Below are 23,014 nucleotides of genomic sequence, written 5' to 3'. Positions count from 1 at the left end.
AGCCAAATGGATTACTTAGGCTGTGGGAACTCAATAACAGCACCAACAGTAGCAACAATTTCCCTTGCACTAGTCGCCACGGCTTCACACCACCACACTTACTGCCACACTCCGAGGCAGCTTCACCCACTCCGACGCACTATAGTCCAAGCATGGCTCTTTCCTTTTCCTCACTTCAGCCCATTTTGTGATTTTGTGGTAAAAGCGTTTGTAACAGGGGCACTTGAACATAAACAGTTTGTGACAGCCAAAAGGATTACTTAGGCTGTGAAAACTCAATAACAGTGCCAACAGTAGCATCCATTTCTCGTGCACTAGTCGCCACGGCTGCACACTTCCTGCCACACTCCAAGGCAGCTTCACCCACTCCGACGTACCCAAGTCCAAGCATGGCTTTTCCTTTTCACTTCAGCACATTTGTGATTTTGTTGCAAAGGCATTTGTCATAGAGGTACTCGAGTGTAAACAATGTACGACAGCCAAAAGGATTACTTAGGCTGTGGGAACTCAATAACAGCACCAACAGTAGCAACAATTTCCCTTGCACTAGTCGCCACGGCTTCACACCACCACACTTCCTGCCACACTCCGAGGCAGCTTCACCCACTCCGACGCACCCAAGTCCAAGCATGGCTTCTTCCTCTTCCTCACTTGAGCATAGAGAGCTACGTCTCTGTCTATGAGGAATATTGTAGTGGAAAGGCTTTATAGGGCTTAATGTCCCAATGCGACGCAGGCTATGAGGAATGGCGTAGCGGAGGGCTCCGGTTAATTTCGACCGTCTGGGGTTCTTTAACATGCACTGATATTGCACAGTACACAAGGCCTCTTGCATTTTGCCTCCATCGAAATGCGACTGCCGTGGCTGGGATGGAACGCACCTCTGTAGTGGAAAGGTCCAGAAATTATGACCCCCTGGGGTTTTCAAGCATGCACAGGCAATGTACACTACGCAGCTGTCCCATGGTGATTTAGTGGCTGTTGTATTCTACTATTTAAATGAGGCAGAAAGTTGACTCTCAGCTAGGTTTTGAAGGAGGGAAAATTTTTCTTTCAGTTGTACTAGGAGGTTTCAGTGCTTGATTTGTGTCTCTTGGTCAAACTCAAAACAAACTGGCACCCTTTATAATAGCATATGGTTTAAACTGCTTCTTCGATGGACATGTCAGGGGTACCGTCCGGTTTCTGAGGGTTCAACAAAGGTGCAGAAACGGTAAAACCACATGCCCTTGCTTGTATACAAGCCTCAAGCACTGCACCTTGTCCTTCAGGTATGTCAGGGGCCAGACATTAGTTTCTAGGTCAACATCACCACAACGCCAAATGTTTAGCCTTGATGACTGAATTGGCACTTTGAAAAAATCCCTACAATTCAGCAGGGCTCCAGCTTTTACGTTCTCCCCAGCCACTTCAGTGATGACACTAGGGTGGTTGTCAACTAGAACGCAATCGCCCACTTTCACGTGCCAGTCCACTTGTCTGGTACAGGTATGTGCATGATGCCTGGCTTCAGACATTCTACGGCTTAGCTGCGACAGAGGCCTGTGAGTTGTTCGTAGCATCTTCTTGACTCTTCCGAGGTAACTCTCGAAAGGGAAGGCACTGAAGTTGTCAACAGTGCCATGCTCCAAGCACTGCTCAGCCAAGTGAGCCAGAGTGTGCACATTGTAGACGAGCTGCTTTGCTCCATACAGTTTTCCAAATTCTTGGACAAAATGCCTCAACAGGTCCCGGGCAAACTGATTGAGGGCAACATAATGCTCAGGGGAAGCGAGTACTCGGAGCGCAACATGGAAAATCAAGAAATGCTGATAAAGCTTTTTTGTCAAAATTGACTTCAGCACTACAGGCCCCACATAAAGAAGGAATGTTCTGTATTCCGTTGCCTTCCACCGGTCAAGTTCTTCCGTTCCCCTTGGCTTTCTTTGAAAGGTCCTTGGAAAGGCTGCAGCTGCTGCTCGAAGCTGATCATTAAGGTCATTTCGTTGAGCTCGGCTCAGTCTTGCAGTGTATCCTCGGCGGACCCAGTTTCGAAGCAGCCGCCGCATCACCCCCAGGCAGACAAGATGCATGTATTCAGTCGGAAAACATGTCACATATCAATGTCCAGTGTTGTAAATGGTGAGACACCAGTATGATGCCGCTGGTCTTCCTGGCTGCGAAACGAAGCATCAGTGCGTTCTGGTGCATTCAGGTCTGGAAACGTGAGCCTGCTGTCTATGTACTGCCCTTTCTGGCTGCATCGTTCACAGGCATGATAACCTGTGTGCCCTGTTATCGCTTTTACAAAGCTTCTTGCTGGGGCGTCACATATCACTGCAGTCAGGCTCACGCTTACCAGAACCCCTTTTATGGTAAGTCCACTGCAACTCAGGTTGCGAACATCTTCAAGAAATGGGCCTAGGAACTGCTCGAGACAGGGTGGCTTTCCTGTGCCGCAGTAGGCGCTGACCATAAATGGTTCCGACTCCTTGATGTTGGCTATGCGGCAAAGTATCGGCCAAAGAGCTGTCTGCTTGCTTTTGTGAAGTGGCAGTCCATCGATGTTTGCATGAAGTTTTACGCATTGAGGTACTGGACCCTGCTGAAGTGCCTGTTGAATGCCCTCGGAAAGGCCAAAATGCACAAAAGAGCCACTGACATCTAGGCTTGCCTTCCTCTGTGTCTGCAGAACTGTTCTGGCGTCTTTAGGAAGGTCCAACATCCCATGCTGACGGCAGAAATCCAAAACATCATTCATGCAGGCATGCGTCATATTATGCTTGATAGCTATCAGAGCAAATTGCTGTGCTGCCGAACTATGGTTGTCACAAGGCTGGCGTACCACCTCATTCGCAACAAATGTCTCCTTGTCTAAGGGTGCGGTATCACAACCTGAAAAACTGTCGTCGCTGCATGCGCTGCTTGACGATGAATCTTCAGGCTCGCTCAGGTCAGCTGGCTCTGATTGTATCGGCCAGTGTTCTCGCCGATCTTCTGGTGGCGATGGGGCTCCGAGTCCGTTGCCACTGGCACCTGCCCCGTCGGCGCAGGCTAGCTGCGATGGAGCTGGTCCGCTGTCAGTGGTACAAGCCCCGTCGGCGGCGACATGCTGCTGTGAATCTGGTGCGCTGGCGTTGGCTTGTAGCGATGAAACTGGTCCACTGCCACTGGTGCAAGCACTCGCTTCGCTTCTCGGTCGCTTGCTTGGCTTGCTCACTTCGGACAGGAGTGGTGTGGTGCAAATGGCGCCCGAGGATGCTCTGCTTCCGGCTGTTCGCTTGCTAGCCGCAAATTCCAAGCGAGCAGGCAGTGATCCACTGGGCGGTCGCGAGACGCCGAGCTCTTTCAAGATTTCTTGATATTCTTTTTCTACGACGTAGTACTTACGCCACCTATCAGAACTCATTGTAGAGCGCAAAAGCGGTTGCTCGGCTTTCAGTAAAAAACAGACTTACTCGGCCTTTAAGTGCTACGACTACAGCGAACTAAAATATGCTGCCATGGAGTAGCGATGCACTAAGCTGCAGCTAGAGCCAACCGAGGGACAAGTCCGAGGATATATATATATCGACAGCGAGGTAGGCAAACACAGTGAGCAGAGTTGTTGTTATTGTTAGCCTATACCCACACTTGGGGATCGACCAAGAATCTGGAGGCAAAGATTGCTATTCACAAGGCAAAAGAAAAGCACCCGGGAGAGCAACAGCGGGGGAGTCTGCCACAAGGACCGGAAGTTAAAAGAGATAAGAGTTTGTATTGAAGAAAGAGAGAGAGAGCAGAGGCGACGGAAACCGCCGCGAAAAAAATCCTTTTAACAATAACAAAAAAAAAAAAAATTGGTGCCGTCACTTCGCGTCACGGTGCCTCGCGCCCCAGTTAAAGATCCTTCCTGCCGCAAAGCGTGGCCGCCGCGATCTGCTCCGGCGGAGCGCTGTGCGCGAAGACTGTAACTGCAGCAACGCAAAGCTCGTTTTCATTTTGGCGCCAGGTAGCACTTCCAGCAGTTTCCGCTTAAAATCTTGTTTTTGTCGCCACAGAGAAACGATTTAACTAATTATTCTGACTAATCTGGCAGGTACCGTGCTGAAGCGTTGTATAAAACAAAACTGGCCGCCAAATGCCACCTCTCTTCCAAATCTGATTCAGAACAAGCGAGCGTTAAGAGAAGAGAATTTCTTTTACTAGTATTTTTTCTTCTATGCAACGCAATGGTTTTTAATTAGGGCGGAAAGTGACAAAAACCTTACGCCGTTCAAATCTGGCGCGTTCTCGTTCATTGGATGAAGACAGCTCCACGTGACTTCGTGGGTTTCCCGCGCAAATGGATTCCCGCTCGAATGTAAGCATAGCACTGCGAGCACAAGAGCTCTGTGCGACCGAGTCTGACGCTCACGAATTTACCGTGCACGTGTCGCGTTGATTTGCGTCGTGAACGTGCGTTGTCAAAGTTCAAAAGCCCGTCGTTTTGTAATCACCTGGCCTGAAGACCCGCAAGTCCTCTTTTGCGTAAGTATCCACGTTTTCAGTTTATTTTCTGCATTTTTGGTTGAGTGCACTCGATCGATGCCTTGTGTGAAGGGCTCCTTTGTCTAATCTACTAATTCAGTGCAGTCAGCAATTTCATTGTCATTTTTTGTTCCCGTAGGGACGCCGTAGTGAAGGGCTCCGGAAATACGTTGTAGGCTTGCATGCTATACGCCCATAAGCATGTGTGTTCTGTGCCTGACGAAAATCTACCGGTAACGCATTTCACTGCTTATTTCGCGGCACCAGATTCTCTCTGCACTGAACATTTTGGTCTCAGACGGGAAAGTACACGAACAACGCGGCGATTTAAAGTTCTCGTCACAGTGAAACAAAGACTTTGCAGTATACTGCGAGCTTAGTCTCAATGCACGCAGCTCGACAGTGCCTGAAGTATACCTAACAACGGTTGTGTCGAATAAATTGAAAGCTGCGATCAGCAGTCGGCAATTCGCGCGCCAGTGCTGGAGGTTCCGAGATTGCGTTTTAGTTTTTTTGTGCCTAATTATGGTTATTAGCGCGTGCGGCTCACTGTGTACCCAGTCAAAAAAAAACAAAAACAAAAAAAACACTAGAACCAATTGGACATTTCAATTGGAACTAATTGGACATTCCCATTAGTTCCAATCCAGTTCTGGATCATATTTGAATAGGTTTTAGGCGCAAAAAACAGACAGACACATAGGTAGGTAACAGCTGAAGTTCTGGACTAGCCAATTGGACCCATTAGGCCAGGCAGTTATTTCACACAGAAAATATTCACAAAATACGCTGTTTATTCAGAAAGGTAGCTAAACGTTTGTGAATAATATGCTCTAGGATCTTGGATAAATATTTCTACCACTTAACATATTATAATGTGCAAAAGGAAAACTGATTTATGAGGACTGCAGGGAGGTAGTGCACGCGTGACACGAACGGCCGGGCGCCCCACTCCGGCCGCTAGTGCAGTGCGCCGCGCGCTGTTAGTCCGAGACAGGACGCTACGTGCGCGCGGCTATGTACATAGAGTTTACTTCTTTTGTACGTGATTGTGCGCAGTGGCCGCTCGCGCGCACTTATTTTCGGACAATGCTTGGACATTAGCGCGCGAGCGGCGCGAACTTGATTACTTTTGTATTTTGTAAATAGTGTACAAAGCTCTCCCCTGTCCTTTCTTGCTGTCGCTCCCCTCTATACTTCTCCTCACTATCCTCTCCCTTTCCCTTTCATTTCCGCCGGCTGCAGCTCGGGTGCTTAAGATATTAGATAGCATTTGCCGCTGCCGGCAACTCTCTTTTGCTTCACTTTTTTATTTTTAAATAAACCACTACTGCTACTACTACTGCAGCGAGACACTGTGGCACTAGGCACATCCAGTGTCTGGATGACGGGTGTCCACAGAGATATGCCACTGGATGTGTCCACAGAGATATGCCAGACAGTTACTGCTTAATTTCCTTTCCTCAAATGCAATAATCATTTTCTTCATTATAGCCCCTCTTTCTCTTTCTTCTTTCACTCCCACTTCCTGGATCCGTTCCTCTTTGGTGGGGTTCGGGTGTCCAGGGAGATGACAGAATATGCAGTGACTGGATATTCTGTCACTCCCACTTCCTCCCTTCCTGTATGTGGTTTGGTGGGCGAGATGACAGAGAATTACTGCACCATTTCCTTTCCTCAAAAAGCGTTGAGTTCAAAGGTGTTTCTAATGGGCAAGGCATTGCGCTGAAGGGGTAGTGTGGTTTTGTGGACTCCATGGCAGGGCTACAATACACTGTCGCTAAAGGCGAAGCTTAAGTTAAGCGTCATTAATTATCTATTAATTAGTGTTTAGTCATTGAAAAGTAATTAGCCATTGATTAGTAATCTGCCATCATTGGTAATCAGTCATTAATGAGGTGTGACATCATCCAGTGATGATATCACCAGTACCACAGAGGCAGTCAGAGTGGTGCGGAAAATGCTTTTGCCTCTAACAGTCAAAGTGCCCTCTGAATTTTTTTCTGTGCTTGTAGCTTTCATTCATTGCCTGCAAGTGGTCGCAAAGCTAGCCACATTGTTGGAGGAATTCCCACCAGTTTCGCAAGCAGAGTTAGTTTTTCAGCACGGTTTCAGTGAAGCTGCCGGTGCTTGTTTTTCCACCACTCATCGAAATTGCAGTGCGAACATATTGCTGAAGAGAAAAGGAAGTGGCAGAGTTCATTTATTTCTCATTAAAATCTCAGCACTTCACAAATGCAATTAAATGCCCCTGTCTACTTGAGAAAACAATGAATCCCAACGCATTTTTTTCCTTTTTTTGCTAAAGTTATAAAACCAAGTAATAGGGTAGAGGTCGAAACAGTATCAAAGGGAACATGCGAACGCGTGGCCTCCACCCTTTGGATGGCCATTACATGTGATACTGCCTCATATCAAGCCATAAGGGCAGATTAAATAGATCTCTGTTACTAGTAGCCTCAGCTACTTTGCTGCATTCTGTGGCCTTGTCGGATGCAATGGCACTACAGAATAGAAGTCGCATACTTGCACGTTCCCTTTCATGTTGCGTCTACCTGTACGCCAGCTTATCTTGTAAAGCGAGGGGAAGTGGCCGCAATGTAGAAACCCTGGTGAAAAGCACTGCTCTGCCACCCAGCCTTGTCATTTTGTCTGGTTGGTCCCAGCAGCAGGGGTAGGCGACATCACTCGTCATGTCACGTGGACCTATTGCCTCAAGCGCATACCACTTAAATAAGCCAAGGTGCTTCGAAAACATAGCGCAAAAAATGACACGCACGACACAGATCTTTAGGGACAGGCGCTGTGTTTTCGAATAATTATTACCAACTAGCCCAAACGAAGCTACTGTTACAAGCCAAGGTGGTCTAAATCAATCTCATACCCTCCACTACGCAGTCCCCCATAGCCAATGTGTCAATTTGTGATGTTGAACCACACTGTGCAAGTTTCTGTGCAGTGCAAAATGTGCAGACAAAAGTGCCAGCGCCACACAGCTTAACTGTAAAGCCAGTCAGAGGTAAGTGCCAATATAAATTCAGCTAGGAAATCTTGCCTGCCAATGATGTAATAGACTCTGCCTATAACTATTTTTTTGCTGCCAGATGCTTGGTTTGGGGCTTCATGACGTGCCATAGAGTTGCAACCTGCAGAGTTGCAAATTTTCAGAAGAATATCTGCTCATTATGTTTTGGGCTTGGTTTCAACATTACTGGTGTTTTTGTGAAAGGATGGACCTGAAATGAAAGCAGTGAGAATTAATTGTTCATTATTCTTTATCGCTGTTTTCATCTTGCAGAATGGCAGAAAAACTATTTGCTCTCGTAAAATTTCCACTGGAAGACGACAGCTTGGCAGTCATCCCAGTTGGGTGGCTGACCCCGGATGAAACAGAATGTCAGTGGCCAGTGACATCGAATGCCGAGGTAATCCGCCTGACTCAAGAGCAGGCGGATCCGCCTGCTGGTGCGGACAAATGGTTGACATGTAAGGTTGTGGTTGTCACCAAATCTCGTAAGTTGCATTGCAGACATGCAGTGTGAGTTTTCGCAAGTCTTCCACTCCTCAGGCTTAAATTCTAACCAGAAAGTTCTGGTTCCTGTCACTGCTAACACTGATCTCCTCGCTGTCATACAGGCACTTTCAGTTGGCCATTGAGTCAAGCGCATTGAAGACTCTCAGTAGAGTGAACTCGTGTAACAGGTGTGCTGCTCCTACGCTGCAGGCTAGGTTGTTGTCGAGATATATTTTTTCACTAGAGTTGTTATTTCATTTCATTTATTTGTGTCCTTTTATAAGGAAATGAAAGAGGCCAAGGTAAATGCTGCTTGTTGGCAGCTTGAGTGGTCCTTGGCCCCCTTTACATATTTGCAGATGGGTGGCAAAGAGCAATTTACAAAAGAACAAAAAAAAACATGGTTACATATGTATCACGATGATTTGATATTGCGCTTTGTTGAAGCCTTCCCATTCCACTTTATTCTGTCGGCTTGCATTCGTGAAGATAATATACGCAATTTTAGAACTGAGGTAAAAAATACATGCATTTCAATCGAAGCAGGAAACTGAAATGAAAAAATTTCATTGCACGACGAACTTCATTGTATCGTGGTTCGACTGTACATGAGTTAACTTATCCTGCTGCTGTTCAATTCAGCATCACTTGGAACACTGAAGTGGCAGTGTAACAGATTATAAGGTGCTTCACTGCTGAGCAAGCTCCCCGAACTGAGCTCTTGCCGTGGTGGCAGTATTTTATTGGCAGCAAAATGCACAAATTATGCACTTGTTGTGCATTGTTATAGTCATATGTAACAACAAAAGAACCAGGAAAAGCCCCTGAAAGGAAGCTGTCCAACAAGTCATGGTGATTGGATTCTGCAGCATCAAGCTTAATCACTTTATAATCAACTAAAATGCTGGCACCTGCCAGCTGGCTGCAATGTCCTGCAGGGGGATTAAACATAACAAATGTAGTTAATAAGAACGGTAAACTGGGCTAGTTGGTAGGAATTCATACTGAAAACTGCGCAAAAAACGAAGACACAGTACGAGAAGGCACGACACGGGTGCAGACTATCAACTGAATTTTTATTCACATGAAGAGGCCTATATACATATCTTCTACCCACAGTGAGACAAGCACAAAAAACACAACAATCACGAAAATCAACCCAAAACACAATCACACACTATCCCTTCGCGTGCACCGTGATGCAACTGTCAATTACACTTCCAAAAAAACTGCGCACAAATAAAATCACGACAACCTTAACGGTCACGCTGATATCACGCCAAAGACCCATATCGCCTGCTCGCCTTAAGAAAACTGGCCAAAAAGGTTATCTCCCTGTCAAGCAAGGCCACAGATGGTGATGCCACACAGGAATCCGAGTCTTTCTTTATTAAATAAGCCTCCACCATCTCCCTGCATACCTGATCGCTATGTTTGAACAAGACGCTGGTCCTGTTCAAATGAGGGTAGCACTTTTCGCAACCCTTGCAATGCATGGCGAGATTGGAGGAAGCCGCTCCCTTCAACGACCTACGATGCTCCGCCATCCGCTCATTTACACAACGACCCGTCTGGCCGATGTACTTTTTTCCGCACGAGAGCGGCTCTCGTGCGGAAAAAAGTACATCGGCCAGACGGGTCGTTGTGTAAATGAGCGGATGGCGGAGCATCGTAGGTCGTTGAAGGGAGCGGCTTCCTCCAATCTCGCCATGCATTGCAAGGGTTGCGAAAAGTGCTACCCTCATTTGAACAGGACCAGCGTCTTGTTCAAACATAGCGATCAGGTATGCAGGGAGATGGTGGAGGCTTATTTAATAAAGAAAGACTCGGATTCCTGTGTGGCATCACCATCTGTGGCCTTGCTTGACAGGGAGATAACCTTTTTGGCCAGTTTTCTTAAGGCGAGCAGGCGATATGGGTCTTTGGCGTGATATCAGCGTGACCGTTAAGGTTGTCGTGATTTTGTTTGTGCGCAGTTTTTTGGAAGTGTAATTGACGGTTGCATCACGGTGCACGCGAAGGGATAGTGTGTGATTGTGTTTTTTGTTGATTTTCGCGATTGTTGTGTTTTTTGCGCTTGTCTCACTGTGGGTAGAAGATACGTATATAGGCCTCTTCATGTGAATAAAAATTCAGTTGATAGTCTGCGCCCGTGTCGTGCCTTCTCGTACTGTGTCTTCGTTTTTTGTGCAGTTTTCAGTATAAACATAACATCATGAAAAAGCATTTAGTACCATTGGCTCAAAGGCTTGCTTTCGGGGCATCATCTGCTTTTTTTTTTGTTTCATCCGATTATAGGCTACGTGGTCTTAGGGTCAAAATTAACTCTTCCTTGCATTGCCTTTCATAGCAAGCATTCTGAATTGAGGCCTTCAACCTCAGGTATAGGTAGGATAGTGTTTTGATGATGTTTAGTCGTGATTTCATGTGAAGTGGTATTTTCAGTGTAGGCTGCATAAGAGTTTGGCTTCAGATGTGTAATCTTTTGCAGGCACATACAAAAAAGCGCAGAAGAAAGCTACAAAATACCAATACAGCTCGGCTGTGGAGACCTCAGCATTGTCAGGTAATTTTGAGAGCCCTAGATTTTTAAACACTAAAATACTACTAAATTATTTGTTGCGCTGGAGATATGTAGTGACAATTTTTTTTTTTTAGGAAATGAATCTCCTGCGGCACCAGCAGTCCCGCTACCATCATGTCGTAAGTGATAAGCATGGGGGGCACAAAAAAATTTGGGTGGGGCTCTTAAGCTTCACCTTTAAAAATATAATGTGACAGCATTAATGCTCCCGTCACGGATCCTTTGTCATGCACATACACACTGCTACTCGCCTAATTCCTAATCTGTTGTATACATTTGTAAGCTACCATATTATATGAGAGACCACCACACATAGCTAAAATTCCGGTTTAACCAAGCCTTATGAACATGTCTGCGCGGCCTAGGGTAAACCTAACTCAGGATGCAAAGGTCCTGGGAGCCTGGATTTCGATCTTACCCTCCCATCTCAAATGCGAAGTCCGACTTGGCAGTGCCTGCTAGCTTGTCCATGTCATGTCTTGTGGCTGTCACACAACGCCACTACCAGTCGGTGGATGGCCAGTTCACCTGCCAGAGGCATGCCCGTGATTTTCACTCACAATTCCAGTGCTCGATTTGCTGGCAAACGGTGCCTTTAACGCTGTCGCGTTAATATTCATGACACATTGAAAGTCCCTGGACAGCTTTGGAAAATTTGCGGCCGAAACTAGCATGAATTCTGTACATTACTGAAGGTCATGCTCTCTCGCATAGATTATGTATAGGTTCTTAACTTTTCCTATGCAAGTCTTGTATTACATGCTTTGTCCTCATGTCAATCGATTTCAGCCCCTTTTGACCACATCACCAGTGGGCAAGAGGAAGTGGTGGACAAGCCATCCGAGGAGACTATGGCTGACGGAGAGCAAATGACTCCCACTCATGATCGTAAGTCTTGTCACAATCTTTTGTTGTGTATAAACAGCTGTGAACAAGAGAGCCCTTGAATCCACAAGCTCCAAAATAATTTCATTATTCATCACCACTTTCATGGAAATGCTCACTGCAAATATTTTGCAAAGGCAATGGTCTCGCTTAGTGAAAGAATTCAGTACTTCCATTATTTGTCCCCGTGTTATCCTACTGTGCTAATTACTGTAGGTCCTGCCCTGCTTATGGCATTAATTTCTTTTTGTTAGACCTGCAATTGTTCCCTATAGCCGGCATCACTGGTAAGCTACAACTTATGAGAGAATCAAAGAAAATAAAGCATACAAATTACAAGCTCAGGGCTGCAGGCACTCATTGTTTATTTTAAATTGATTTTTCTTGCATTTTGTTATTGTGTTTCGCACCAGCAAAATTCAGTTGGCGTCAGCTTAGGCATGGTCCTTATATGCTGAAACCCCACCCTTGCACCAAATGTGCTAAACTGCAGCAAAACAAAAAAGCTGCGCCATCCTGATAAAAATTGAGAATATTTTGTCACACTGCTTGAAACTCAACGTCTCGCGCCAGCATGGATTTGCATGGCATAGCAAGGTTTCGGCTTGTGTTTCATACCTCGGCATGAGGTGGCTCAATCATGCCCACGGCTACTCTCATTTACTCGCATTCATGTCCACTCATACAACCACTCAGTCACACTCGAGACGACTCGCACTCACAACTATTCACTAACGCTCATGTCCGCTCGCATTCACATTCACTCACTGTTTTTTTGCTTGCTGACAATGGAGGGGGATGAGAGATTTACTACCGCAGCCGACAACACTTGTGTCTCCCCTAGCATAACCTAGGTCGCATAGATGTTGTGGTGAGCCGCCCGGGGCTTTGTCGATCTCTTTGGCCACCAATTTTCAGTTTCGATTCTTCAAGGAAGTGGTGACTTATCATGCATCTCCCGTGTCGTGAACCAGTGTTACGCACGTCTGCTCCCGCACTTGCTGCTAGGACGATGAGTGCCTGTTTATTGGTTTATTGGGGTTTAACGTCGCAAATCAACTCAGGCTATGAGGGACGCTGTAGTGAAGGACTCCGGAAATTCCGACCACCTAGGGTTCTTCGAAGAGTCAGTGTACTGAATTTTATCGGCCATATTTTCTTTGCGGCAAGCGATACCCAGGTAGCACCGAAACATTGCGATAATGTTACATTTTTGTTACGCTCAAATGTTATTTCAATGTCCTTAATGTCCTTTTTTTCTAATGTTTTTGTAATGTTACATATAAACATTCGAATAACCTTCCCCAAACATTCATGAAACATGTAAACAACATAAATGCAACATTCTCGAAAATGGTGAAGCAGCCCCGCACAAGCATGCAGGCCTGCCAGTGGTGACGGCACTCAACTTACAACACTTTGCAAGAACCAACAAGAGCACACTACAGCACAGCAACTCGCATTCACTCACCTCCAAACGGATATCATGCCGCCGAGCTTATATACTCGCTACTGCGGGACGTCTAATGAGTGATAGTGGGGAATGGGTAATAACTACCGACCAAACATGAGCTGCCCATGCGCGCACAAGTTTTGTGACAAAATAATGGGGCTCTTCATGTAATCTATGGCGAGTACTATCTAAGAGATGTGGTTACAAGGTACTGTTAGTTGAAAAACTTCTTTACTCTAAGAACAGTGAGAAAATGTCTGGAAATCTGTGCTCGAAATATATTTGCAATGTTGTTTTATAGTTGCGACTCTAACATTATAATAAAATTTAGAAGATTACATTAAAACAACGTTTGTTTAGAATGTGAAAGTAACGTTTCCTATGTAACTTATAACGTTTTATGTTAATTTTTAATGTTAATGTAAAGTTACTATGCAACATGTAACATTACTCCAACTTGCATAACATTTTTATAACACTATTCTAATGTTCGGTGCTACCTGGGTAGCTCTTTACTCAAATTACCGTTTAGCTGGGTGTGGTGCCAAGAAGTGCGGTAGAACATTTTAAAATAGAATTTATTGATGTGGGAACACATCTGTATCAGATGGTAGTCTCATCTGGCAACCATGAAAATACAAATGTCATAGCAATTTATAAAGTGCAATTTTCAAGAGCTGAGATTATTAAAAGAAATCGGCACTTAAAGGACAATGGTTACATATGTCGCAATTATGGGAAGCGATGACAAGTGAGAGTGATGAAGTGATGACGAGCGTAGCGACGATCTTGACGATTTCCGCCGCGCGGCATAGCGTGGCGACAAACACGGCGGCACCCTTCGAAGCCGAATCCCTCGCTTTGGACTGAATTCTCGTTGTTGCTTCCTTTTTCAGTGCGTTCACTGGCCATAAATAGGCCACCGGTCTTTCACTTCGTCTCACCTCGCCTATAAGAAAACGTATAAGAGACAAATTTGCTTTATTTTTTAATTAGGGTGACGATTCTGCCGCTTTTAGGCTTAACAGGAGAGTCAGTTTGTTTACAGTAATGGTTCCTGTCCTGACAACCAGATGGCGTCACTATAGGCTCAGTTTATTTTTGCGTCTCTGCAAACATACGCTGAGCTAAAAGTGGGAATGTGCCTGCGTTTAGGGTAGGTATAACTATAAATATTCATGTGATTTACAGAAAAAGCGAGCGGTGCACCTTCTACAGTTTACTGGAACAAAATGTATGTTTCTGTGACATTGGTGCATACCAACGGTACGTAGTATATTCACTTATGCTGATACAAAAAAAGACCACCACCTGCAGCAGCAAAATGAATGTTTGGTGTCGCCACCATGCATTTTTACGCGACTTTTAATGCCAAAATAAAATATAAATTCCTGCCTAAACTGCGAGCAGTTCCCTCGTTATTGACGTTACAGGGTGCTAACTACCAGAATATGCCATTATTTATACACTCATCTTGGTGAGTAGACTGACCCTTTAACATGCACTGACATCGCACAGTACACAGGCCTCTAGAATTTCGCCTCCATCAAAATTTGACCGCCGCGGCTGGGACCGAACCCGCATCTTTCAGTGTCAGCAGCTGAGCGCCGTAACCACTGAGCCACCGCGGCGGGCTATGAGTGTGTGTTTAGCATAAGCTAAGAAGCTTACACATTTTTTTGAACAATTTCTAATAACAATAATGAGTTTGCCTTCACAATGGAGTGGGTCCCAAGTACAGAGTTTCTCTTTCCTATTCTCTTTCCTAACTCTTTCCTATTCTACAGGCACAGTCCAGTACCCTTCGGCCTGTTTCTAGAAAGGTTTTATGGGGAGCTCCTTTATGCACCCTCTCACCCGTTGCCCCTACCCTAGGTCTGTTCCCTCTTCATGATATTTTTGGCTATGGTGAAAAGGAACAAAAGATTGCCATTCTGCTCTTACGGAAACCTCTGCTTTGGTTGTCCAAGAACACCAGCATGCCACCTTGTGCAGCTTCACCCTTGAGCATCCTCGGCAGTTCATATTTGCTTCTCTCAGCTGTCAGCAACATTAAAATAGCTAAGTGGATACCACCGTCGCAAAACACCTGCAGCAAACTTTGCTGTCGAGTCCACCCACCACGCACAGCCACTTGCTACTCACATCCACTCACTCCCACTCTTGACCACCCACGGCCACTCGCCACTCACGTTTACTTGCAGACTTAAGTGTGAGACGATATAAGTTCACTCACTGCACACTGACCTCACCCAATCACATCACTGCTGACTTGAAAGTGAACTGCACGATTGGAATTAGCCCAGACAGGTACATGATTCCTAATGTTTATATCATGATAACATAGTTAAGGGTAAGAGTGTGACGTCTAATGTTTTTTTTTTTTCCAAAAAAGTTTTGAAAACGCCCACTTTTTAATCCATGCTTTCTCTGACCTCTGTATCGCTGGAGGCAGAGCAAATTTTTTTGAATTAGTACATTGTCATTTGTAAATACTGAGAGCACCCTCAGTTTTTGTCTTGGATAAATATTTTTTTGTAATTGCAATAATTTTCGTTATGCAAGTTCAGTAAACGGAAATGTATAAAAATGGCCATTTTTTTAAACATTTCATTCTTTATTTGTCTATCTATATACACTTAAAAGATTTTACTGGGCCGCTTTTTCACCATTCACGCTGCAAGCCAATTTTTAAGTAATGACATATTTGAAATCAGCTGGACAAGACTAATGTCGCCACAATTTCTTTAAGTTATCTTTAAGGATGAAAAACTGTAGCGCTCGAGACAAGGACACAACAAAGACGACAACACATGCGCTGACTTTCAACTAAATCTTTATTCAATGCACAAACAGCTTTTAAAAACTGCGAGAGCATCAAAATATTGTCCCACAAGCCCATCACACCGCAAGTCACTTTTCACATTTTGTTCAAGCCATCAAGAAAAATCATTTCCTTCTTTGATAGAGATACATACGGGATGCTTACACACTTCTAAGTTTTTTATTCGTCTTGCTTCAATAATCTCCCGTGGTAGCTGTTTCCTGCTTTTGTTAATCACCTGGCATTCATCAAACTTCGGCATGCATGCATCTGGTTTACATTCCTCACAGTGTTCTGAAAGATTGCCTTTTCCATTTTCTATATTCTTATTGTGCTTGCATAGCCTCTCGTTTAGGCATCTCCCGGTTTAGTCTATGTAAACCATACCACATGAGAGTGGCAAGAATACACGACACCTTCTGCGCAGTAAAAAAATTTCTTCTTGTGATTCTTTGTATAGCTTTGATGTTTCACAGAGTACGGATTCGTCATCTTACATAGTTTTGTCAGTTTATCAGAGGCTGAAAACACTACCTGAACGCCTACTCGTTGGCCTATCTTTTTCAGATTATGGGAAATCCTGTGCATGTACGGAACTACTGCTATTTTTCTACATCTCTCAGGCAGAGTTTGACATTTGGAATTATTCTTACGAATCATCCCCTCAGCCACTGACACTAAGATGGCTTTAGGATACCCAGCCTCTTGTAAACGTTTAACCTGTTCCTGAAAACTACGGTTCATCCGGTGCCCACACGACTTTTCCAGAGCCTTTAAATGCAGTATTTAAAAGAGGCATGTTGACAATGCCTCTTTTTATCAACTTAGAGTGCTCCGAATTGTAAGCAAGCAAGGATTTGTTGGCACAAGGCACATAGCTCCAGCAAGTGTGTTCTTGATCACACACCAGGTTAATGTCAAGGAAGTGAATTTCTTTGTTTTCAGGATATATTCACAGGTCAGCTGAAGTGGGTCGAGGCATTCTTTAAAAACTGCTGTTACATCAGATGATACTGTTTTTAGGCCACCCGAGGTACTGTCAATGAGGAAAAGAAAATCATCCACATATCTAAATACTCTGGTCACTTTGGAACCAATTAGGCAACATTGATGATTCTGTCAACACTTGCTAGGTACAAATTGCTCAAAACCGGTACTAGGCACGACCCAATACAAACCCCCTGTTTTCGCCCTGCTAGCTGATAAAGGTGGACTGGAGATAAAAAGCTAAAAAGTCCAAAAAATTCTGTACAGACACTCCTGTAGCGTTCTGGAAATCTATTACTCCTAAATCATCTGTTATCTTCGACGCACTTAAGCAAACCTGCGTGGGGTAGTGAATATTAAAGATGTTTAATATCGATTGAGAAGGCTTGAAAGTGGGTTACTTATTCAAACATTCCCTGTGTACTGTGCCGGCAGATAAGGAAGGCGGGTTTGCCGTTTTTCCAGAATCTATGTTCAGTGACAAAGCTAACGAGGCCATTTCTAAGCTCTTTAACTGTCAGGCAAACCAGTCACTGTCTAGGCTCAAAACTCAAGCAAAAAAGTTGTGTAAGAAGCTAAATCTTGATGGGTAGAGAAAGCGATAGAAAGCAGCAAGCAAAATCACCTCGAGGTCTTTTTCAGTGCGAAAACGCACAAACCGGACGTCCCTCTAAGGGTATCATTTCAGAAAATGACACTTGGCACTAGTCAATCGCCTTATTTTTACAAGAGAAACTAAACCTGTTAACAATCAAGGATCCGTACCTTATAAAGAATTCGGAAGAAGTAATAGGCTTCCTTAACGCACAACCTGACAAAGGCTTAGCCTTCTCAATCGATATTAAAGATCTTTACTATTCACTACCCCATGCAAGTTCGATGAATGCCAGGTGATTAACAAAAGCAGGAAACAGCTAACACGGGAGATTATTGAAGCCAGACGAATAAAAACCTTACAAGATAAGTGTGTAAGCATCCCGTATGTATCTCTATCAAAGAAGATGATTTTTCTTGAGGGCTCCAACAATGTGAAAAGTGACTTGAGGTGTGATGGGCTTGTGGGACGATATTATGATGCTCTCGCAGTATTTAAAAGCGGTTTATGCATTGAATGAAGATTCAGTTGAAAGTTAGTGCATGTGTTGTCGTCTTCATTGTGTCCTCGTCTCGAGCGCTACAGTTTTTCATCATGAGCAACCAACTCGCCCAAACATCCACCCTTATCTTCAAGACCCATGTTCTAATTAAAGAAGGCCTAATACAGAGCAGCATGTTGCTGCCTTGCTCATTGCTTAGTTCGGTTTCTTGAGTAAATCACAATTTCCAATGGGGAGCCTGCCCTGACTAAAAATCTTTTTTCAGCGGTCCAGTTGAAGGCAATACGGCTGTTGCTGGAAATACGGCAGCAGCAGCGGGAGCAGCATCGCCTGGCCATGAAACACCAGGCGGAAGTCCTCGAGAGGCTGGCTAGGCTAGAAGCCGGTATTGTTTTCACACCAGAGGCTGCTTCGGCAGCCCCAGTCCCAGTGCCGGCCAGCCTGCAGCTGCCGGCTTACAGCGTCGACGAGATGGAGGCTGCAGAAGCTGCAGTGCAAGACGAGTCTGTGGCCACTACCTTGGTATTTATGTTGTTTTAATTACTAAACAATAATTAGTGACTGAAAAGATATCTATCCTTAAAAGTGTATTCTTTCAGTGCTGGATGAAGTTTAGTTGTCAGTTCAGTGTGTTCTACATGCTTAAAGTGCAGGGTCAGGGGTTCTTCAAAAGTTTTGGGTCGGTAGATGTCACATTCCCGAGCATTTCTTCCTGTGGAGTAAACCTAAAATGCCACATTGAACTACTGTTTAAAACTACTTGAAAACAAACCAAAACAGACTTCATGGCCAGGGATGATGCTTCTTATGGCATAGCAATGTTGTAAAAATTTCTGGAAGCACTTGTAAGTGCGTTGACTATTTATGAAACAGATTTCATAAAATGCCTCATATGACCAAGCATATATGTCATTGTTTTGCATGAGAAACAGCAGAATTTATTGTGCAGAAAGTCATTGTGTTGCGAGTGAAGTGTTCCCTTAAAATCAAACTGAGGCTATGGAAATGGCAAACTTGAAAAGTGATTTTTCCAGGAATAAAGTGCTGTGTTGGTGTGACTAAAAAAGTAGGTGCATTCCATGCAATCACTATGTGATTCATGTCTAAGTTCTCATTGAAATGGCGGGTGAAAGGGATGGATCTTGAAAAGGTTACTGTGCCATTATTTTTGTGTTCTTACTCCTAACTGAAATCTTTTATGTAAGCATACTTCTTACAGTACTTAATTTTACTGCTTTATTTGCATGCGTGTGGTTAGATGTAGCAAGGAAATGTATAACTCCCATCAGGTAAGGGGTGTGCTTTTCATCCATATAGTGGAGCATTCAAAATGCAAGAAGATTTTTAAGGCAAGAAGATCCTTTCTTCTCACATTCTAATGGTGTGTTCTAGTTGGCGATCTACAGATGCAGATATTTGCCACTTCCTTTCTGGCCTCGGAATTTTGGATTTGTGCAATGAAGCTCGCTGCACAGATCCAAAGATTTCACCTTGTTTGACAGGAGCGAAAACGTGAATTCATGGAGTTGCTTCATATTGCCGATTGGAACACGCTACAAGGTTCTCTTATTTCCAAGGCTGTCACGAGTGCTCCACTGCGTAGATCAGTGGCAGGGAGAGCCAAACTATTTTGTGGCCATGGCAAGAATGGCTTCCTCTTTGTACAGTGTAGTGGCAATGATTAGACTGAGCACGTGCATGAAAGAAGAACAATTTAGAAAAACTGGAAGCATGGATGGCAAGCTTATTGGCTATCCCATCAAGCAGTTTTGGGTGATGTGAGAATTTTTTTCTGGAATCTAGAACTAAGCGATAGATAGAGCGAATGGTGCAGCAAAATACAATTGGCAAAATGGCACGGCTTTTTGTTGCTGCTACTTATTCCTTCGCTTGGAATCTTCCACTTACAGTGTAGGACTTTAGTACATTAATATCGAAAAACCTACATAAACAAATCAGTCAACTGTTTGGGAAGCACCCCATTCAGTCACTTACACAAGCATGTGTACCATTTATAGCTGTGCCTGATGACGTTGGTTGCAACTGGCCACTGGGTGGTGCAGTGTTGAGAAAACAGCTGGGCCACCAAAGTTCCAGTGACGGTGACTGGCATGGATGAGTAAAATAAGTTGATCAAATCAGTTATTTGTTTAGAAAGTCTTTCTACAGAGGGGCTCTTGCCAACCTAACTGTACGTATATTTGCTTTGCTTTGTCCCAGATTTTCAGTATAATTACTAGCAAGGTTAGGCTGCATTAGGCATGACTAATAAATTTGCATCCGTTCATCTGAGCTCATAAGTAACCACACTAACACTTTCTTATAACATGCTTTCAGTGTTATTAAGTCGTCATTAAGGCTCTTTTATGTCAAATAACAATTGCTTGAATGTGAATTTTCTTTCAGCGGAATCAGCTGATGCGCCTGGGCGGGAAATCATTGAAAGAAGTTGGCGGGAGTATTATGACGGCGATAATGAGCGTAGAGGTCCAGAGGCTCTACAGCCTCCACGGACGGAAGGGCAAAAAAGCGTTTGCAAACTTAAAGCTTTGCAAAGTGGTAACAGGTATGTTTCTTATATTACTTTTGCCATTTAATTTTAAACGTTGAAAAGTGCGGATGAAGCGGCAGTGTGGGCACATGAGCGGGTTAAAATAAATACTGGGCCTTTTTCAAGCAGTAGACATATATAGTTAGGCCGATGGTGAAAGGTTTCTTTTAGACGCAACAGGTTGTGCTACAGATTGTTTCCCTACTTTAACAGTTTCACTGCTGCCTTTGTAAATGGGTAGAATAATCCTTTGTGCACCATAAGGTTTTTTTATCCACCTGCGTCAAAGACAGTTTATTGCGCCTTAACGATTGTACCAATTTATGTGGTACAGGGAACATTGTGTTTAGTGAAAGCTTTGTCAGTGTTTCCGTTGCCTACAAATGCTTATTTTGTGGTTTGGTGACAAAGATGGAGGGGGGCAGGCTACAGTAAAACTCTGGGTGCGATACAAGAGGTGTGACCTTAGGGACAATGGATTCTTGAAACAACACCTCTCACTTTGATGAACGTCCATGGTACATGCATGTTTTGCAAAGCAGTGCACGCAGTTGCATTTTGTCACTGACAGGTTACTTTTGCAGGGGCTAAACAATGGTGCCAGTTATGCTCCCCACGTGATATAACTGCACATTTTTCTTCAGTCTACACAGTGGGCTCACAACAAAGTGAATAAGAGGCGATTGGCTTGGCTGAGGGGAGTCTCAAGGCTGCCACCTCTTGCCACAGCTAAAATTTACTTCCAGCAGCAGAATTATGAGGCCATTCACATGAATGACATGACCACGTTTTTCTGTGAACTCTGCTGCTCATATAGTCTACACCATGCATTTTCCCAATTGTGTATGCATTCTTTATAAAGCATTATCTAGCTGCAGATGTAATTGCACAGAGAGACAGGCCAAGAATTTTGAGCTCAGTTGAGGTGCTAATTATGTGGTCCAAATAATAATCTTTCTTGCTGTAACCTATTCTAACCAGCAGTTTTCTTGCAAGTTGCTCCACATTTATGGTAATATTTTGATGCAACAGATTTATAGAAGTGCTCTGTGTGAATATGAGTGATATTTAAAAAGCTCTGCATGGGCCCTAGCTGTAATTCACAAATTCTTAAAAAGTGCTTCTGGTGACCACTGGTGACACCTCACCACGCTTTTTGTACCCCCTTCCAGTTGACGTCAGCTGGGATTTCTGGGTGCACCCTCACTGGGTGCGCTCAAGAAACACAGGCTGGGTGAGGTGGTGCATGTCACAGCCTGTTTTCTTTAGCTTTTCTTGCCCACTGGGGTGCTCTGAGTTGAGGGGACAGGATCATCTTTTTTGATCGCCAATATCTTCGGTGTTAATGAAGCTAGCCTAAAACTTCTTGCTTTGCAGAGTGAACTGATGGAATAGCAATTGTGTGCATTTTCTAGCTTTAGTAAATAGTTTTTCATGTTCCCTTTAACATGCTTTCACAGTTTTATTTTCATTGTTTGGAAAGCTTATTGGAGCTGAAAATGGCCCCTTCGAACCTGCGGTGTGTAATAGAAGCTGCAGTCACTTGCCTTCTATTTATAGGCATCTATGATGCCACTTAGCAGGTGCAAGGTGGTCAATCGCAACGAGAAGTCAGTGTCAATGGATTGAGGCCCCTCTAGTGATTCTTTACTTCGTTGTTTAGTTGTGTCCAGGTTTTTTATGTTGCCTTGATTATGAGGCATGTAATAGTATATCTGTTTACTACATTTTTTACCTGATGTCCTGGCTCAGGTGCTCAGCTACTGATTCCAAGTGAGGGATCAAACACCATCCATAGTAGCTGCATTGCTCTGGAGGCTAAATGCAAAGAAGCACGTGGGCTAAGTGATGTCGGTGCATCTTAAATTAAGAACTCCAGGTGGCCAAAATTAATCTGAAGCCCTTCAGTACAGCATTTTTCATTAGCCATTTCCTGGAATTTATTTTCTATATTTTTCTAAAATGATGGACGTGATTTGTGTGTGCCTGGAAATAATGTTTATTTTCTTTGTTCACTTTTCCTGTGCAGACGCCATTTGCGAAAAAATGAACATTGATGCATCGGAGGCACAGGGGTTTATTCGCAGGTGGCTGCCCGGTTCATGTGACAGGGGGGGTGGAAGGAAGAGGCGCTTTGCCGAAGCCTTCTCCCCCTTCCAACTAAGCACGCCACCTGCGAGTGCGGGGACAGCCCCCTGCACTGTGGCTGCATGTGTGCTTCCAAATCCCCTGGCCTCTTCAGCACCCCGAGGGCCCTCCCTCCCTACAGCCCCTGCCCCCTCTTACCCCACAGCCCCTGCCACTATCCCACAGCCCCTGCCACCACCCATCCCCACAGCACCTGCCACCACACTTCCCGGTAACAATTAATTCCATTTGGACTTTTTTCATAGAATAAATGTTCTTTTCATGAATACTTTGGTTGTCTCATTTTATGAATATTTGCATGGTTGTTTACGAGTGAACATTTGCATTAATGTTGGCCACTGAAGATGAAAATTATCATAGGCTTTACTGGCGAGTAGTAAATAGAAAAGGGCAGTGGCATGCCAATCTGTAAGCCATTGATGTGACAGGTTGTGTGCGCTGTCATGAATGGAAAAGCCTGTGCTTAGTCTGCATTGAGAGTGC

General features: G+C 44.3%; 1 protein-coding gene and 1 pseudogene across 1 annotated transcript; one reads left to right on the top strand and one right to left on the bottom strand.

Moving 5' to 3' along the window:
* Positions 1 to 1,084: 1,084 nt before the first annotated feature.
* On the bottom strand, positions 1,085 to 2,895 carry LOC149334235 (uncharacterized; annotated as a pseudogene).
* Positions 2,896 to 2,910: 15 nt separating this feature from the next.
* On the top strand, positions 2,911 to 22,753 carry LOC149334234 (uncharacterized). Its single transcript, XM_089557892.1, has 6 exons — positions 2,911 to 3,058; positions 7,448 to 7,507; positions 11,376 to 11,474; positions 18,098 to 18,354; positions 20,239 to 20,398; positions 22,413 to 22,753. Exons 1-6 carry the CDS (start codon positions 2,911 to 2,913, stop codon positions 22,751 to 22,753), a joined length of 1,065 nt encoding a protein of 354 aa, XP_089414018.1.
* The last annotated feature ends 261 nt before the right edge of the window (positions 22,754 to 23,014 follow it).

This window comes from Amblyomma mixtum, chromosome 8, assembly GCF_055824585.1.
Source record: "Amblyomma mixtum isolate Tamu chromosome 8, ASM5582458v1, whole genome shotgun sequence".
Lineage (NCBI taxonomy): Eukaryota > Metazoa > Arthropoda > Arachnida > Ixodida > Ixodidae > Amblyomma > Amblyomma mixtum.
This window is presented reverse-complemented; position numbering and strand designations above follow the sequence as displayed.

Excerpts from the sequence above, each read along its gene's own strand:
- LOC149334234 (XM_089557892.1), top strand. The coding sequence starts at position 2,911 with ATGAATCTTCAGGCTCGCTCAGGTCAGCTGGCTCTGATTGTATCGGCC. Across the intron at positions 18,355-20,238 it reads AGTCTGTGGCCACTACCTTG|CGGAATCAGCTGATGCGCCT; the intron begins GTATTTATGTTG and ends ATTTTCTTTCAG. Across the intron at positions 20,399-22,412 it reads GCTTTGCAAAGTGGTAACAG|ACGCCATTTGCGAAAAAATG; the intron begins GTATGTTTCTTA and ends TTTCCTGTGCAG.